Source organism: Myxine glutinosa, chromosome 6 (genome assembly GCF_964187855.1).
Source record: "Myxine glutinosa chromosome 6, kmMyxGlut1.1, whole genome shotgun sequence".
In the NCBI taxonomy this organism is placed as follows: Eukaryota; Metazoa; Chordata; class Myxini; order Myxiniformes; family Myxinidae; genus Myxine; species Myxine glutinosa.
The window spans coordinates 28436080-28455596 of record NC_136266.1 but is presented as its reverse complement, the minus strand read 5'-3'; the positions used below and the strand labels follow the sequence as shown (position 1 = coordinate 28455596).

General features: G+C 43.8%; 1 protein-coding gene across 4 annotated transcripts in view; it reads left to right on the top strand.

The window, feature by feature from the left end:
* LOC137429354 (protein PALS2-like) overlaps nt 1–19517 on the top strand; it is a 729474-nt gene that overhangs the window by 273785 nt on the left and 436172 nt on the right. For all 4 annotated transcript variants that reach the window (XM_078779703.1, XM_078779704.1, XM_078779705.1 and 1 more), the window contains exon 3: nt 6214–6375. In XM_078779703.1, coding sequence (XP_078635829.1) covers nt 6214–6375 — 162 coding nt within the window. The remainder of the gene's footprint in view (nt 1–6213; nt 6376–19517) is intronic.

Below are 19517 nucleotides of genomic sequence, written 5' to 3'. Positions count from 1 at the left end.
CACATTGTTCCAGAAGTGCTGGTCTTTGCCTAGGTGTTCATTGGCAAACTTTAGTCTTGCCTTGATGTTCTTTCTGGACAGCAAAGATTTCCTCCTGGCACACCTCCCATGTAGATCAAATTTGTGCAGCCTCTTTCTAATGGTAGACTCATGCACTTTGACATCAACAGTGGCAAGAGCTACCTGTAGGCCCCGTGATGACATTCTGGGGTTCTTAGAGACTTCTTTCAGCATCTTCTGGTCTGCTCTCGGGCTGAACTTGCTGGGGCGGCCTGGCCTGAACAAGTTGGCAGTTGTTTGGAATCTTCTCCACTTGTAGATGATCTTCCGGACAGTCGAATGATTGATTTCAAATTATTTGGACATCTTTTGAAATCCCTTCCCAGACTCGTAGGCATCTATAACCTTCTTTCTGAAGGCCTCAGATAGCTCTTTTGATCTAGGCATGGTGACGCCGCACACTTCAACAACAAAGTGCAAACCAAACTAAATGTCTGAGGTTTAAATAAGACAGGTTCCTCCAAGATCCTCTCTAACGATGTTCTAATCACTTGCATCTGAGCTGGTGCACCTGATTCTAATTTTAGGTATTTGAAGTAGTGATAAATGTCGGGGTGTACTTACTTTTTCCACATGCGAAATTTGCATTTATGTTTATTTAAATTATACAATGGACTACAAAATGTAAATGTTTCATGATATTTGTTATATTATATCACCTTTATCTATCAATATTGTTGAAATGAAGATCAAATAGCTGTGTGTTTAAATATGTTGAAAAAGTCAAAACTTTACATGGGGTGTTCTTACTTTTTCATGTGACTGTATATATATATATAGCCTCCATTGTGCACAGTCTCGTCGCCTGGGAGTATGTTAGGTGACTGTAGTCGAAGTAGCACAGGGTACTGGTCTCAGTAAGTACAGAGTATACAGAGATAAGTGCAAATGACTTGTGCAAAAACTAGTGCAAATGAGTCCTGGAAATGAGCAGGGGCTGGCAGTGCAGGTGATGTGGTGATGGGGGGGGGGGGGGGGGGAGGGGGTAGCCAAAGCGCTTTTGATGTACATGGTGGTCTAATTTCTTCTTGCAGTCAATGAAATAGTTAACATCGATCTCCAACGACATATTTCAAAACTGTCAGTCTTCTTCCTTTATTTCTTTTTCACTGTCCATGACTAACATCCATGCATTGCAACTGGAAATATCAGATCATTTACCAGGCTCCTCATGGTTTGGATTGTCACATCTTTGTCTTTCCAGGTCCTCGTCATTCCTGACATTGCTGTTTTTCCTAATGCTAACTGTCTATCACTCTATCCTCCACATTCTCCACTCACTTAAATCTCAGGAATTCAGGAAGATTTAACTTTCCACTATTTTCACCTGATCATCCCTCAATCTGAACACGTCGACCTTCTCAGTTGACAAGAGTTTAGTCTGTTTATGGTTTAAATCAAGACCAGCCTTTACATTCTCCTTCTTCACTTTCTGCAGCTGTTTCTTCAAATCCTCTTTAGTTTCTGTCAACAGAGTGGTATCATCATCATACCTTAGATTGTTGGCATGTCGTCCTCCAATCCTGACTCATTCCAGCCTCCACGTCATCCAAGTTTGATTTCCTCATGATGTATTCACAGAATTATCAGACATGTCAGGGGCTCCGACATCACCATTTATCTCAACAAAATCCACATCAATTAGTGATCAACACAATCAAAAGCTTTTACTTTGATCTCCGAGAGGGATTTTTTCTTTAATTTAATTTACTTATATAAAACAGATCCATCTTCCTTTGATATTCCCTTGCTTTTCTATAATCCACCTCATATTTGTGATTTGATCTCTCGTTCTTCTTCTGAAACCTGCTTGTTCAACTGGCATTTTCACTGATTAATTCTTATATTTGGAGTTGAACGAGCTTTAGTAATATCCAGCTCGCATGTGAAATCACAGCAATGGATTGGTTATTTGAATATTCTCTTGGACCTCCTTTCTTATGCAGACTGACTGCTTCCACCTTTTATGCCGTACGATCCTACTCCAGATCTGTGCACAGATAGCTGTTAAAACTTGGATTGCCGCCTCCCCAACTACCTTAAAAAGGTATATTGGAGTTTCATTGGTACCCGGTGATTTCCCATTAGCCAGCTCTTTCAACGCTCAATGTATCTCACATTGTATCACCATTGCTTCTTGGTCATATTCTTTATTCGAAGGTTGCCGTCGTATTGCTATCTCGTTTGCATAGTTGCAGTATACTGTAGCCCTCCTTTGTTTCACCTTTCATCTTTCTTTCACCTGTGTTTCTTCTGAGATATTTCCCCTTTCTACTCTTAAGGGCCCCAATCCGAGACTTAAACTTTTCTCTGATCTCTCTGATCCTTCAAAAAGGATTTCTTGTTTTTCTTGCTCTGTTGTTACTTTCTATCTCTGCATGATCTGGAAATGGAGTCAAGTTAAAACTTGTGGGCGTAGGGTGGAGGGGGAGGATGGGGGTTGGAGGGTGGAGGTTTTTTTTGTAGCTCATTGCAAGAGAAGGGACAAGTTCATAGTCACATAGATGACCTGTTGCAACCAGTAGGAAGTGAGGTTGCAGACAGCCAAAGAAGTAAGTCCTCCCCTCCCACTCCTCCCCAGTTTTCTGCGCATGGTCCACCATCAACCACATTCTGGTGAAACTTCCTAAATCTAGGATCACTGCTCACCTCCACTCATTTGTTCCTCCTTTTTCCCTGACTGTAGAACCAACTTCCACATTCTCTTCAATCCCATTCTTCCATGCAGGTCTTCAATACAGCTGTTCACCACCATCTCAGATCATCCCTCCCCCCATCCAAAACCATGATATTTTCTACCCTCGTTAATCCTCCCCAAGCCCACCTCCTTCCAAGTTTCCAGTTTTTCCTTCCTGAGAGTTTCCTTCTGTGTCCATCTTGTCCTATGCATCCTCTCCTGCCCCCCATTCCTCCCTCCACCCATTGTTTGTCCGCCACCCTCTGTCTCGGCCTTCAACTCTGCTGTTGGTGTCCCCCTACTGCCCTCTCTCTCTACTGTTCCTTTTATCCTGTTACACCCTGATCCCCATTCAGTGCAGCAGCTCTTCCACAAGCCTTGACTATGTATAGAAAAAAGCATTCTGCTTACCAATCGAGTCTCCAGTTTACATTTGTCAGATAGCTGTGATTCCAGCTGGCACATTTGCTATTCTGCTGGAACATCCTCTGAAATGCGTGGCTCGTTAAGGGCATTGCCACAGTTATTTATGCCAACAGCCGTGACGCAAAGGTCCTGAGATCACCTCTTCTTATATACCCTCACAGTTTCAATTACACCAGGTTTAATGGGTTCAGGATCCATGCTATTCATCCAAGGTGGCATGATTTCATAACTTCTAAGTACCATTGGATTCCAATTAGCGAGAATGTTGGGTATAAAATCTTATTACTCACTCCAGATTTAGGTCATCTTTAAATGCTCCTGTTAACACAAATGAAAGTTCTGTTTCTTACTCTCCCATGGATCTATTTATGAGCCTGTTTACTGCTTTTACTTCAGTGACTTAGTACAGCAGCTATGAGGAGTCACTTTTGCATGCTGTAACTACACCTGATTAATAATTACACTTCTTAGCCTGTGGAAGAAATGTTTGACCACTTTGCAATCATGTACAGCCTGTGCCAACTGACTTGTACACCTACTTATACACCTCTCCTCACTTTCCTTCTTCCTTATACTTTCCACCATACCTTTTCTCTCCAATTCCTCCCTCCACCCTCAATTCCCTTCTGTTTTTATAATCAGTCTTGGTATATTTCTTGTTTCCAATTACAATTATTTAAATTTTCCAATTTTCCAATTTTACTCCAGTGTATGGTTTGGAAATGAAGATGCCAGAAGACCAAAATCCACAAGCTTACAAGCACCTCAACAATGGTGGCTTTGTGGCCAGAAGATCGAGAGACAGAAGATCAGAATGTCACACACTGAAAACGTGCACTGAAACGATGTCTCATGATCAGACATTTGCCGGGTGAACAAGCTGCTCCTTTCCAAATGCTCCATGAAGCTGCCGCTAACAGTGGAAAACATGAGGAACAGGATAAATCAAGAATGGAAGAAGATGTGCAGTAGATGTGTCGAAAATTTAGGAATTTGATTCTGAACAGTGGCAGAAACCTTTCCAACTTGATGACATTCCAGCTGAACCGGTCTGTGCCTACTGTCTTTAAAACACCCATCTCCTTTCCCTGCTCTCATGTCTCCATTCCCTGCTCCCATGTCTCCTTTCTCTGCTCTCATGTCTCCTTTCTCTGTTCTCATGTCTCCTTTCCCTGCTCTCATGTCTCCATTCCCTGCTCTCATGTCTCCTTTCCCTGCTCTCATGTCTCCATTCCCTGCTCTCATGTCTCCTTTCTCTGTTCTCATGTCTCCTTTCCCTGCTCTCATGTCTCCATTCCCTGCTCCCATGTCTCCTTTGCCTGCTCTCATGTCTCCATTCCCTGCTCCCATGTCTCCTTTCCCTGCTCCCATGTCTCCTTTCTCTGCTCCCATGTCTCCATTCCCTGCTCTCATATCTCCTTTCTCTGCTCTCATGTCTCCATTCCCTGCTCTCATATCTCCATTCCCTGCTCCCATGTCTCCTTTCTCTGCTCTCATGTCTCCATTCCCTGCTCTCATGTCTCCATTCCCTGCTCTACTCTCTTTAAAACACCCATCTCCTTTCCCTGCTCTCATGTCTCCTTTCTCTGCTCTCATGTCTCCATTCCCTGCTCTCATGTCTCCTTTCCCTGCTCTCATGTCTCCATTCCCTGCTCTACTCTCTTTAAAACACCCATCTCCTTTCCCTGCTCTCATGTCTCCTTTCTCTGCTCTCATGTCTCCATTCCCTGCTCTCATGTCTCCTTTCCCTGCTCTCATGTCTCCTTTCCCTGCTCTCATGTCTCCATTCCCTGCTCCCATGTCTCCATTCCATGCTCCCATGTCTCCTTTCTCTGCTCTCATGTCTCCATTCCCTGCTCTCATGTCTCCTTTCTCTGCTCTCATGTCTCCATTCCCTGCTCTCATGTCTCCATTCCCTGCTCCCATGTCTCCTTTGCCTGCTCTCATGTCTCCATTCCCTGCTCCCATGTCTCCTTTCTCTGTCTCATGTCTCCATTCCCTGCTCTCATGTCTCCTTTCTCTGCTCTCATGTCTCCATTCCCTGCTCTCATGTCTCCTTTCCCTGCTCTCATGTCTCCATTCCCTGCTCCCATGTCTCCTTTGCCTGCTCTCATGTCTCCATTCCCTGCTCCCATGTCTCCTTTCCCTGCTCCCATGTCTCCTTTCTCTGTTCTCATGTCTCCTTTCTCTGCTCTCATGTCTCCATTCCCTGCTCTCATGTCTCCTTTCTCTGCTCTCATGTCTCCATTCCCTGCTCTCATGTCTCCTTTCTCTGCTCTCATGTCTCCTTTCTCTGCTCTCATGTCTCCATTCCCTGCTCTCATGTCTCCTTTCTCTGCTCTCATGTCTCCATTCCCTGCTCTCATGTCTCCTTTCTCTGCTCTCATGTCTCCTTTCTCTGCTCTCATGTCTCCATTCCCTGCTCCCATGTCTCCTTTCTCTGCTCTCATGTCTCCATTCCCTGCTCTCATGTCTCCTTTCTCTGCTCTCATGTCTCCATTCCCTGCTCTCATGTCTCCTTTCTCTGCTCTCATGTCTCCTTTCTCTGCTCTCATGTCTCCTTTCTCCTCATGTCTCCTTTCCCTGCTCTACTCTCTTTAAAACTTCTGTCTCGTTTCCCTGCTCTCACAGAAGTTCCTCCTTTCTTGCTTCCATACCTCTCTTCAACTGTTGTCCGCCTTTTGGCTTAAAATTGCAACTTTTCATCTATCCCGGGAAAATAACTACACACATCCGATCTCCCATTCCATATCAATCACACAATAAGATACTATTCTGGGTGAAGTCCCATGGCATTGGTCTGCATGAGCGGACAAGATAAACAAATAATATTTTTCAACCAAATGTTGATAAGAGGTGACTGCGATCGGAAATGAGTTTTGAGTGCTAGCCATTCCTCGGAGTAACGAGCATTTGTTGAAACAATAATTTTCATCATTACTCCCAGACTGCAGCGGAGTGATGATCTGTCCAGAATTGGTTTTGAGGTTTGAAACGCAAAAACAACACTGAGCATAATTTACTTGTCTTGCCATATTATGTCGTTGCAGTCCCTTCTGGAAGTGCATGACTCCGTTGCCTCACGAAGCTACGAGCAGCTGCCTTGTGGATCAGAGGGATTTGGCCCCCCAGGAAGTGGAGGGACACAGGACATCATGCTTGGCGAGGCCGTGCGAGTTGTCGGCATTCGTAAGATGGATGGAGAGCCTCTGGTAAGATTTCAATTTTATTTTGTTGACCAATTAAAACACTCGGATGTTTCACTTGCAAGGGAAATTTACCAACTATTTTTTACCAATAAAACCTGATAACCTTTCAGAGGAGAGTAAGAGGGAGTGGCAAAGGATGGTAGTCACTCCCAAGAAACTCCGAAGAAAGGATGGTAGTCACTCCCAAGAACAGGTGGTAGTCACTTCCAAGAAGGGGTGGTATTCACTCCCAAGAAGGGATGGTAGTCACTCCCAAGAATGAGTGGTAATCACTCCCAAGAAGGGGTGCTATTCACTCCCAAGAAGGGGTGGTAGTTACTCCCAAGAAGGGGTGGTAGTCACTTCCAAGAACGGGTGGTAATCACTCCCAAGAACAGGTGATATTCACTCCCAAGAAGGGGTGGTTGTTACTTCCAAGAAGGGATGGTAGTCACTCCCAAGAAGTGGTGGTAGTCACTCCCAAGAAAGGATGGTAGTCATTCCTAATAAAGGATGGTAATCACTTCCAAGAAGGGATGGTAGTCATTCCTAATAAAGGATGGTAATCACTCCCAAGAAGGGATGGTAGTCATTCCTAATAAAGGATGGTAATCACTCCCAAGAAGGGATGGTAGTCATTCCTAATAAAGGATGGTAATCACTCCCAAGAAGGGATGGTAGTCATTCCTAATAAAGGATGGTAATCACTTCCAAGAAGGGATGGTAGTCACTCCCAAGAAGGGATGGTAGTCATTCCTAATAAAGGATGGTAATCACTCCCAAGAAGGGATGGTAGTCATTCCTAATGAAGGATGGTAATCACTTCCAAGAAGGGATGGTAGTCATTCCTAATAAAGGATGGTAATCACTCCCAAGAAGGGATGGTAATCATTCCTAATAAAGGATGGTAATCACTTCCAAGAAGGGATGGTAGTCACTCCCACGAAGGGATGGTAGTCATTCCTAATAAAGGATGGTAATCACTTCCAAGAAGGGATGGTAGTCACTCCCAAGAAAGGATGGTAGTCATTCCTAATAAAGGATGGTAATCACTTCCAAGAAGGGATGGTAGTCACTCCCAAGAAAGGATGGTAGTCATTCCTAATAAAGGATGGTAATCACTCCCAAGAAGGGATGGTAGTCACTCCCAAGAAGGGATGGTAGTCACTCCCAAGAAGGGATGGTAGTCATTCCTAATAAAGGATGGTAATCACTCCCAAGAAGGGATGGTAGTCACTCCCAAGAAGGGATGGTAGTCACTCACAAGCCTCACTTGTCTGTTTTAACTATCGGAGTGCCGATTGTTTCATGAACCTGCAGCTTTTACGCCAATGCTTTACATACAGGCCGCATAGGCTGGGACTCACCCAGCAGCTAAGGCAAGGAGCAGGGAGGCATGGTTGGTATCATGTTCTGAGTGTTTCACAGACAGGTCACAGTCTGAGTGTTTTAAGGTCAGGTTAGTCTTTTGGGACTGCCACTGGTCACATGTAACCCAGTGCTATGTACCTGCTGCATGGTTGGGTTGGCGGCAACTAAACCGACACCCTTCACTGGCTTTGCTAGTGGGGAGGGTCCATGTGATGCATGACTAAAAACATTACCTGACAAAGGGTGGATGGAGCTCCCTTTGGAAGCCAATGGCCATCCGGTAAGAAGATGGTGTCTCCTAAAAAAAACACCCAATGGGGGTACGGAATTGTTTTCTTCCACTTGGCCTAGTTACCCTCTCTTGCACAGTGATCCTGTGAAGAGATTTCCTTATTTCAGGACTAGGTGAAGGTTTTCCCAGTTTTTCCTCGTGTTTTTTCTTCCAACCCTTTACATATAGTCCTGTACAGGGCAAACATCAACAAATAACAGGTGTACGTACTTGTATATCTCATGAACTACATTAATTTGTTGACTGTACTAAATAAATAGCCCCATGGGGACTGATGGCTATTTCCCCATGGTTTCTGAGAATATTTTAAAATAAAGTACTTGAATTTGAGGTGAAACCCACATTTTCAGCCTTTTATCGGGGGCGGATCAGAATGGAGAGCACAACCCCCATGAGTCCCTACTGTTCTCATGTATCATACCAAATTTGGTCCATATGGGTCATGTAGTTTGTGAGGATAATATATGTTAGTGAATATGAAGCATTAGGGGAGGGAGCCCCTGGCACCCTTTCCTGGGTAGATACAGCCATAGGGAGCACAACTTGGAGAGAACACTCTCTGCAGACCTGGATAAAAACACAAACAAGTAGAACATGTCTTTCAATCCTGACAAATCTCACACTCTCACTATGTCTCTCCGAAAAGACCGTCTGGAAAACCCTCCCATCTACTTTCTCAGCAATCCTCTCAAAGAGGTTCTGTCACTCAAGCTTTTGGGTGTCACTATCTGCCATGGTCTTTTCTGGGAAAACTGCATTTCCAAGCTGGCCTCCAAAGCCAGTCGCCGACTGGGCATCCTCTGTTGTGCGAAGTCTTTCCTTGGCACTTCTGAGCTCCTCACCACTTGCAAAACTTTCATCCGCAGCTTGATGGAGTACTGCTCTTCCCTCTGGGCTGGTGCTCCTGCATCACACCTTTCTCCGCTTGACGTCATGGAAACCAAGGCTTTCAAGATCATTGGAATCCCTCAAGATGAAGCTGAGTCTATGAGCCTATCACTTCGCTATCGCCGACCAGTCGGTGGTCTCTGGCTTTTTTCACCTCACTTTTTCAGTTGAGAGTACCAAATTGAGTTCAGCTATAGACCATGACTTAATGAAAAATGTTGGATATGGACCCACTTTAATTTTGATCAAAATGGCCATGCTTATTCACCCATGCTCATTCATTATTTTGTTAATATACAATGGGCGTTCAAAATGCTCTCGGAACCATGTACCCACAATTTTCCAAGAAATGTGAACACTTCGCAGACATCACACACACCATCTGCAGCAGTTCATCCCAAACATTGATCTCCACATGACATTCTAATGATAGTGGTGATGAAACAAGGCTGGTTTTTCTATTATGTCAAATTAATGGGTATGGCATTGTCCAGAAAAGGTGCTCAGATTGTAAAACATGTTGTGACCTATCCATGAAATATCTTAAGTAGTAATTGCAGGGCTGGCAGGATAGCGCACTCACTTACTTCTTAGTCTGGCCTGCGCTTGAATCTTGGCCCACATGTAAACTGTAATCCTCGTGCTTCGCATTGTGCGTGCAGTCCCACGGATAGACATGAAACTGGCGTCTTGTCTGTCAGTATAAGTTGGTGGATGAGAAACTATGGTAAACTCCAGTAAAAGTAAGCAAGCTTTCTAGGTCACCTTAAACAAGTTATACATTGTTGCTTTAACCTACATAGGGGCACTGCATCAGTGGCACAGCTGCACTGCCAGCAAATTATGCCACCTGCAGCCATGTTGTTTTTTCTTTACAGGAGTGAGGCTCATGGAAGAACAAGAAGAAGAATAGTAGTTACAAAAGAAACAGATTCTACGTCACTGCACACAAAGGATCACGTTAAGGAGTAAAAGTGAGGAACATGCAGAAATTGCTCAGGAATTCCATAGCTGTGAATTTGTTTCAACCGCAAACTGGTCAAACAAGTGGAACATGTCTTTCAATCCTGACAAATCTCACACTCTTACTATGTCTCTTCTAAAAGACTGTCTGGACAACCCTCCCATCTACTTTCTCAACAATCCTCTCCAAGAAGTTCTGTCACTCAAGCTTTTAGGCCTCACTATCTGCCATGATCTTTCCTGGGAAAACCACATTTCCAAGCTGGCCTCCAAAGCCAGTCGCCGATTGGGCATCCTCCGTCGTGCGAAGTCCTTCCTTGGCACACCTGAGCTCCTCACCACATACAAGGCTTTCATCCGCAGCTCAATGGAATACTGCTCTCCCCTCTGGGCTGGTGCTCCTGCCTCACACCTAGCCTGGCTTCACGCTGTAGAAACCAAAGCTTTCAGGATCATTGGAATCTGCCGCGATGAAGCTGATTCTGAGGGCCTTTCCTCTCTCAGCGCAGGCAGGTTGGTGGACCTTCTGTCTTCTACCGACTCCTCTCCGGCCTTGCTCCCCCAGCTCTGTCTGTGCTCTGTCCCCCAAATATTCCTGCAGGTCGCACAAGATCTCCCAGCAACCCTCCTATGGTTAAACTGCCAAAATCAAGACTCTCTGCTCACCTTCACTTTCATGCCTCTTTACTCCTGCCTCTAAAATAAACCCCCTCACTCTTTTCAATCCCACTCCTCCCTTCAGATCTTTAAAACAGCTGTTCACCACCATCTCTTATCTTCCCCCATCCAAAACCTTGATCTTTTCTACTCCCGTTAATACACCCTAAATTCACCTCTTTTAAAATCCGACTTCATTCTTCAAATTCCTAGTAGTGTCAATTTGTTTTATACCGTCTACCCCTTCCATCCCCCTCTTCCCCCAGCTCTCTCCCTTCCACAGATCTCCCGATGTCCCTGTTCTCTACTGTTGTGCTTGTGTGCTTCCCTCTGTCTCCCTATCTTGTATCTCTCTTGATAATGACCCTCCCTTTATTGTTTTATGTGTCCGTTTATTTTTTTTGTGTTTTATATGCTATAAATGTGTGTTTAATGTGCTAGCTCTTACACGAACCTCGATCTTGCATACAAAAAAAAACAAAAAACAAAAACCTGGGGAATGATCATAAATGGTTGGACAGCTGTTATTAATCATGAGAATGAAGATGTTCCACGCTGGCTATTGGATTATATGGTCTATAAGGGGAAACCTATTGCCTTGCAGAAAAGGTCAGCATTTGAAGAAGCTTTCCTCATCCACTCAACCCATTTGATTCATCTTCGTTTTAAAATCCTGTCTTATACTAAACATAAAGAGTCTTCTTTCCCTGTCCTGGTCGTCCAAAGCCAGCTCATTGAGTACTTGAAGAAGACTGCTGCCAGAAATCGTGGGTATGCCCCTCATTTTGTACATGTGATCACAGCATTATACTCATATCAGTCATTTCAGATGGTTAATAAATAGCCCAAACCAGTGAATATATGTTTAGGAAGATGGAGATAGTCACTGTACAGCTATAATTACTTCATCCACTGAAGGTAGACACAGGTTGTGTTTTCACCCGTCTGCTTGTCTGTCTGTTTTTGTCCCCCGTCGCACCGCGGAGCGAAAGGGGGGCGATGGTTTTCCCCTGCGTCCGTGCATGCGTCCGTGCGTGCGGGCGTGCGTGGGAACGTGCGTGCGTGCATCCATGCATGCATGCGTAAGCGAAGGACCGAATTCTAATTTGGTGTGCGGGTGCAACCCACGTCAAAATCCAAGATGGCCGCCGCCATGTATGTCTGACACCATGTATGTCTGAACATTGTGAGCGGAATATCTTGAAAAATAAGCGAAGTCCCAACTTCTAATCTGGTGTGTGGGTGTATCTAGGCATAAGGACGAACGCTATTGAAAATTGGGTCGCCACGTCAAAATCCAAGGGGGCCGCCACCATATATATGTCTGAACCTTGTGAGCGAAATATCTTGAAAAATAAACGAACTACTAACTTCTAATCTGGTGTGTGGGTGTATCTACGCATGAGGAAGAACGCTATTGAAAATTGGGTCGCCACGTCAAAATCCAATATGGCCGCCTTGCGTCTTCCACTTTGTCAACTCCCATCACTTCACCGATGGGAGACCTAAGCGTAATGCTTGTTCTGTTTGTCTGTGAGCAGGATATCTCAAAGAATTATGGACAGATTCGGACTAAACTTCCTGGACAGGTTGGGTGTGTGACAAGGATGAATTGATTCGATTTTGATGAAGATCCGAATCCGGATATGCATACAAGAATTTTTTTAAATTCTGAAATGATTCTTCACCATTGAGCAATCGGGCCAAAAACGATATATTGCACGATATGTCAAAAGGTTTTGGACGGATAATGACCAAACTTGGTGGACAGGTTGGGTGTGTGACAAGGCCAAATCTATTTGACTTTAGTGAAGATCCGAATCCGGATACACATACAATAATTATTTAATTTTTAAACTATTCTTCACCATTGAGAGATAATGCCAAAACTTTATTTACCATGATATTTCAAAACGTTTTGGAAGGATTATGACAAATTTGAGTTGGTTTGGTGACGAGAACAATCAATTCAATTTTGGTTCAGGTCCGGATCCAGATCCGGCCTATAAGTTGATACAAAACATCAACTATTGGGCCCAGCGGGGGTATGCGCTCTACCGAGTGCTGTTCTAGTTTTTTGAATGTTCATGTGGAAGAATGACAATTCTTTATTGCCGTTTATTTTGGTCAAATGAAAAGCATCCTTGTTGAATAAAGTTATATCGGTGAATTGTTCAAATTTCACACCCACGTGTGTTTTTGTTGTTAATAAATAACGATTTGTTTTATGTGCTATGCACAAGGTCATCCACTCCAAGTTGAATGCATATAATTCAGGCTCAACTATTATTACGTGTAGGGATTAATATATTTTTCGGTTCACTGAACCTGTACATGTATGAGTTGATTTAGAACGTGGTCTATGAGGGCTGTGTAAAGGGCTCCAGAACGTTTCAGTGATGGAATCGTTTGCTCATGTAAAGGAAGTATGATCTGTCTGGATCTCGGTTTGATTACTGATGGCATATTGGATTCCACTTCCACTGCGATCTCATTCATTCCCACCAAAGTACAGGGTGTTTCAAAACTCTGCAATCATAGGAAAGGTTTTTAATTTTATTTTTTAGGCACTCAACGTTTTTCTTTGGGAACGCCTGAAATCAGTGGTTTATAACACAAGACTATGTACAAGAAACGCAGGGCGTTCTTTGAAATACCAACTTCTGTCCTGGAAGTCCTTGGTCTCCTTGTGTTTTATACTTCTCCCCCCCCCCCCACCCCCCCCTTCCCATGCCTCCTCCCCCCAAGCCCTCTCCCTCCCACACTTCTCCCTGCTCTCAAATGTTGTGTTTGTGTGCTTCCCCTTCTCTCCCCATCTTGTCTTCCGCTCCCTCTTTTTATATATTTTGTTTGTCTGGTTGATTTGTTTGTGAAATAAATGTTAGCTCTTTCACGAGCCTCGATTCAGTATACAAAAAAAAACAAAAAAACTATGGAACTAATGGAAGATCAAAAGGATGAAATCGGAAACGAATGTACTAAAATGGATGCGTCAATGTTAAGAAAGCTTTAAAGAAACCGACATACAATAATTGATGTGTGGATGTATATGTGAGTGACTCACAGTTTGAGCAATTATTATCTATATATATAAAACACAGTTTGTGTGTGTGTGTGTGTGTGTGTGTGTGTGTGTGTGTGTGTGTGTGTGTGTGTGTGTGTGTGTGTGTGTAATGTTACCGATAGACTCCTAAACGGAGAGGCTTACGTGCTTGATATTTGGCATAGACATGGCCATTGAGCCTGGGACGAACATGGCCGAACTCAAAATATTTGACGATCCATATTTTTTATTCATATTTACCTCAGCGCATTTCAGCGCACGGAATCAACGGAATCAGAGCAGGTGGGCGCTGATTCGCTCAGAGCGATCACGTGATGACGCTATGACGCCATGAACGATATGACGCTATGAACGCTATGGCGCTATGAAAAAAAAAATCGCTATGACGCTATGAAACGTTATGACGCTATGAACGATATGACGCGATGACCGCTATGATGCTATGAAAAAAAAAATCGCTATGACGCTATGAAACGCTATGAACACTATGACGCTATGAACGATATGAACGCTATGACGCTATGACGCTATGAAAAAAAAAATCGCTATGACGCTATGAAACGCTATGACGCTATGAACGCTATGACGCTATGAAAAAAAAAATCGCTCGCTTTGCCAAGGGGCTCGCTCCCCCCCCCCCCCCGTTCCCCTCCCCTCCCCCGCCGGGAAATGCCGGGTACTTCTGCTAGTAATAAATATTATAATGAAATTGTAAAATAAATATCCTTATAATTCTGCACTTTCGAAGAACCCTGTATTGCGGAGCATAAGCCAGCTGTTCTGCCTTCTTGCACCTGCTTTGTTAATGTAGTTCCTTCAGTATATTTTACAAAGAGGTATTTGGACAGTGCCTCACAAAAAATATTCTCATAAGATTGAGAGATTTATATCAGATGTCATGATTAATCATGGTGATTTTTGTGAGTCTAGGGGGTCATGGTGGAGCTGCAACACACATCATATCACACATCATGTTAAAATGCGCCAATCCAATGTATGGATTCAGTATGTGTATGTATGTGTCTAAGTATGTGTATGTATGTGTCTAAGTATGTGTATGTATGTGTCTAAGTATGTGTATGTATGTGTCTAAGTATGTGTATGTATGTGTCTAAGTATGTGTATGTATGTGTCTAAGTATGTGTATGTATGTGTCTAAGTATGTGTATGTATGTGTCTAAGTATGTGTATGTATGTGTCTAAGTATGTGTATGTATGTGTCTAAGTATGTGTATGTATGTGTCTAAGTATGTGTATGTATGTGTCTAAGTATGTGTATGTATGTGTCTAAGTATGTGTATGTATGTGTCTAAGTATGTGTATGTATGTGTCTAAGTATGTGTATGTATGTGTCTAAGTATGTGTATGTATGTGTCTAAGTATGTGTATGTATGTGTCTAAGTATGTGTATGTATGTGTCTAAGTATGTGTATGTATGTGTCTAAGTATGTGTATGTATGTGTCTAAGTATGTGTATGTATGTGTCTAAGTATGTGTATGTATGTGTCTAAGTATGTGTATGTATGTGTCTAAGTATGTGTATGTATGTGTCTAAGTATGTGTATGTATGTGTCTAAGTATGTGTATGTATGTGTCTAAGTATGTGTATGTATGTGTCTAAGTATGTGTATGTATGTGTCTAAGTATGTGTATGTATGTGTCTAAGTATGTGTATGTATGTGTCTAAGCATGTGTATGTATGTGTCTAAGTATGTGTATGTATGTGTCTAAGTATGTGTATGTATGTGTCTAAGTATGTGTATGTATGTGTCTAAGTATGTGTATGTATGTGTCTAAGTATGTGTATGTATGTGTCTAAGTATGTGTATGTATGTGTCTAAGTATGTGTATGTATGTGTCTAAGTATGTGTATGTATGAACCTTATGGAATCTAAAACGGCTTGACCGATGTCCTCCAAGATTTCCATACGTGCTGGGGTACCCGCGACTCATTAGCCGTTATGGGCACATTTAAAATTGGCCCCTTACCCCTTGAGGAATGGGGGTAAGACCCGAAAATAAAATACATAATATATGCATATTGATCCAGGTGAAATTAAAATATAAATTGGAGGGTAAGGTACAACCAGAATGTTTACAATTGGGGAAGGGTCTCAACTACAACCACAACAAGTGGAGGGGGCTGTACACATGCTATTGTGCCAGATATTTCACTAACACCGCAGTTCGCTCCTGGAGTGAAGGCTTGTTGACTACGGCAGACATCCATGAAACAACGTTAGACTTGACTTCTGACAAACAGCCTTTGGTGAACACCCTAGGTATGTATTTCTGATGTCCCTTTTCTCTATTTCCTCAGCAGGGCAATTCAAGATTAATTTATTCCTCCCCAAGGATGCCAACCTATGTTGTTTGTCCATGCTCTATCCCCTCTAAATGCTGAGCATCAAGCGAAGAAGCAGCAATTACCATTTTTAAAGTCAATGATATGACTCGTCCAGGATCCGAATTGAGTCACCGACCTCCTCCGGGACCTAGGGCGGACGCTCTCACCATTATCCGAGACTAACCATTGCTAAATTTGACAACCCAGTTATTCTCCGTGATTTTATTTAATATTCGCTCTGAAAAGCCTCTAATATTCACTCTGATTAAATCATTTCACTGAGGGTTATGTACAATGAATAAGCATCAGATATATCAGTCATGTCCATCTTTGTTATTAATTACACGACATGTTCAGTTGTTCACCAATTGCAAAGAATACAGCATCACCATGTGGTGAGTGTATCTTAACATTATGTGCTGTTTTTATATTGTAATAACCCACTTTTGATCATCATGTGTATGTATGTGTGTCCTTGGTTGTTATCTCCATATGTGGGTTTCAGAAGGTGGAATGAAGCCCTCCCAGGTCTCAAAGTATCGACCTTCATGTGTGTGTGTGTGTGTGTGTGTGTGTGTGTGTGTGTGTACCCTCGGACCCCGCTATTTGTGGGGGATACGCTCCTGCAAAATGCTGTGAATTGCGACACCACTAATAGCAGGGCATTGTTTTAATGGAAAAAGAGGGGGGGGGGGGGTTGGTTTCCAAGTCGCGAAAATCCGCGAATAGAGAGGACAAAACCGCGAATGGCGAGGCAAAATCTGCTTCAATGCCCTTGAAAAACAGCGAATTCATGGAACACGGCCGTGAATGGGGGAAAAAAAACGCCGATTCACTGAACACGGCCGCGAATAGGAAAAACAAACAAACCGCAATTTCGTGGAACACGGCCGCGATTAGGGGAAAAAAACCACAATTTCGTGGAACACGGCCGCGCTTAGGAAAAAAACCCCACGATTTCGTGGAACACGGCCACGATTAGGAAAAAAACCCCACGATTTCGTGGAACACGGCCGCGATTAGGAAAAAAAACCCCGCAATTTCGTGGAACGCGGCCGCGATTAGGAAAAAAAACCCACGATTTCGTGGAACACGGCCGCGATTAGGAAAAAAACCCCACGATGTCATGGAACACGGCCGCGATTAGGAAAAAAACCCTGCAATTTCGTGGAACACGGCCGCGATTAGGAAAAAAACCCCACGATTTCGTGGAACACGGCCGCAATTAGGAAAAAAACCCCACGATGTCATGGAACACGGCCGCGATTAGGAAAAAAAACCCCTCAATTTCGTGGTACACGGCCACGAGTAGGGGAAAAAAACCCACGATTTCGTGGAACACGGCCACGAGTAGGGGAAAAAACCCCGCGATTTCGTGGAACACGGCCACGAGAAGGGGGAAAAAACCCCGCAATTTTGTGGAACACGGCCACGAGTAGGGGAAAAAACCCGCGATTTCGTGGAACACGGCCAGGAGTAAGGGAAAAAACCCGCGATTTCGTGGAACACGGCCACGAGTAGGGGAAAAAACCCCACGATTTCGTGGAACACGGCCGCGATTAGGAAAAAAACCCCACGATGTCATGGAACACGGCCGCGATTAGGGAAAAAAAACCCCGCAATTTTGTGGTACACGGCCACGAGTAGGTGGAAAAACCCGCAATTTCGTGGAACACGGCCACGAGTCGGGGGAAAAACCCGCGATTTCGTGGAACACGGCCACGAGTAGGGGAAAAATCCCGCGATTTCGTGGAACATGGCCACGAGTAGGGGGAAAACCCCGCAATTTCGTGGAACACGGCCACGAGTAGGGGAAAAAAACCCGCGATTTCGTGGAACACGGCCACGAGTAGGGGAAAAAACCCCACGATTTCGTGGAACACGGCCGCGATTAGGAAAAAAAAAACCCACGATTTCGTGGAACACGGCCGCGATTAGGAAAAAAACCCCGCAATTTCGTGGAACACGGCCACGAGTAGGGGAAAAAAACCCGCGATTTCGTGGAACACCTCCACGAGTAGGGGAAAAAACCCCGCAATTTCGTGGAACACGGCCAGGAGTAGGGGAAAAAACCCGTGATTTCGTGGAACACGGCCACAAGTAGGGGAAAAAACCCCGCAATTTCGTGGAACACGGCCACGAGTAGGGGAAAAAACCCCCGCAATTTCATGGAACACGGCCACGAGTAGGGGAAAAAAACCCGCAATTTCGTGGAACACGGCCACGAGTAGGGGGAAAAAAACCCCACAATTTCGTGGAACATGGCCACGAGTAGGGAAAAAAACCCGCGATTTCGTGGAACACGGCCACGAGTAGGGGGGAAAAACCCCCACAATTTCGTGGAACACGGCCACGAGTAGGGGAAAAAACCCCGCGATTTCGTGGAACACGGCCACGAGTAGGGAAAAAAACCTCCCGCAATTTTCGCAAAACACGTCCGCGAATAGAGAAACAGGTCACATTTTATCACCCGTTAATTTAAAAACCGCGATTCGCATGGTTCCAAGTGTGTGTGTGTGTGTGTGTGTGTGTGTGTGTGTGTGTGTGTGTGTGTGTGTGTGTGTGTGTGTGTGTGTGTGTGTGTGTGATTATAGTTGTATTTTGTTGGCTCTAATCCTATCATCTTTCCCAATATAATGGACGGATTCGGATGAAATTTGGTGGACAGGTTGGTTTTGTGACAAGGAAGAATTAAATTAATTCTTTGTGGAGATCCGAATCTGGATTGGGATACTAGAGTTTTAATGAGTTTTATGTGATTCTTCACCATTGAGAGATCGGGCTAAAACCTATATATAGCACGGTATGACAAAACGTTATGGATGAGTTATGACCAAACTTGGTGGATGAGATTGGTATGTGACAAGAACAAGTTGATGAGAGTTTGGTTCAGGTCCGAATCCAGATCCGGCCTATCAGTGGCATACAAAACTTAAACTGTTCAGCCTGGCGGAGGTGTGCGCTCTACCGAGTGCTGGTCTAACCTTTCTCTGTATTCCTATGATCCACATTGAAACTGACATCCAACTAGGTTGCAATGCTTTCCACTTTCCTCTACTTCTCCACACATTCTTTTTTCAGAATATGCTCTCTCCATGTGAAATAGAAAATCTTGACTGCATGATTCCCTCAACTATATGGAGATAAGTTGTGGAAACTGGGGTGTATTGGGGCACACGGTACCTCAGGTCATTCCCTCTGGCAATATGTTGCCATTATATTTCATTCAACAAGGATCACTGCTAGAAGGGATGCCCCAATGCACCGCAGTTCTATCCATGTGGTTTTATCATGCAAGGCCTCTTCATGGATGAACGAGCTGTCAGTTCTCTGCTGTTTGAATCTAGAGAACTTTAAGCTTATAGTATTACATGAAGGAAACGGGGCATATGAATTTGTCAAATCTGATGTGCCTCATCACATTCATGAAATAATCAAATTGGCACGCTTTGAAAACAGTGTGTGTAATCAATCAAGGATAAGTTTAAAGTTGTTAAAGTAACCGTGAAATAAAGGGAGGAAATACAAGTCATCGTTTGTGATTGAATGATCAAATGGTAGATTTGATGGAAGAATGGATAACC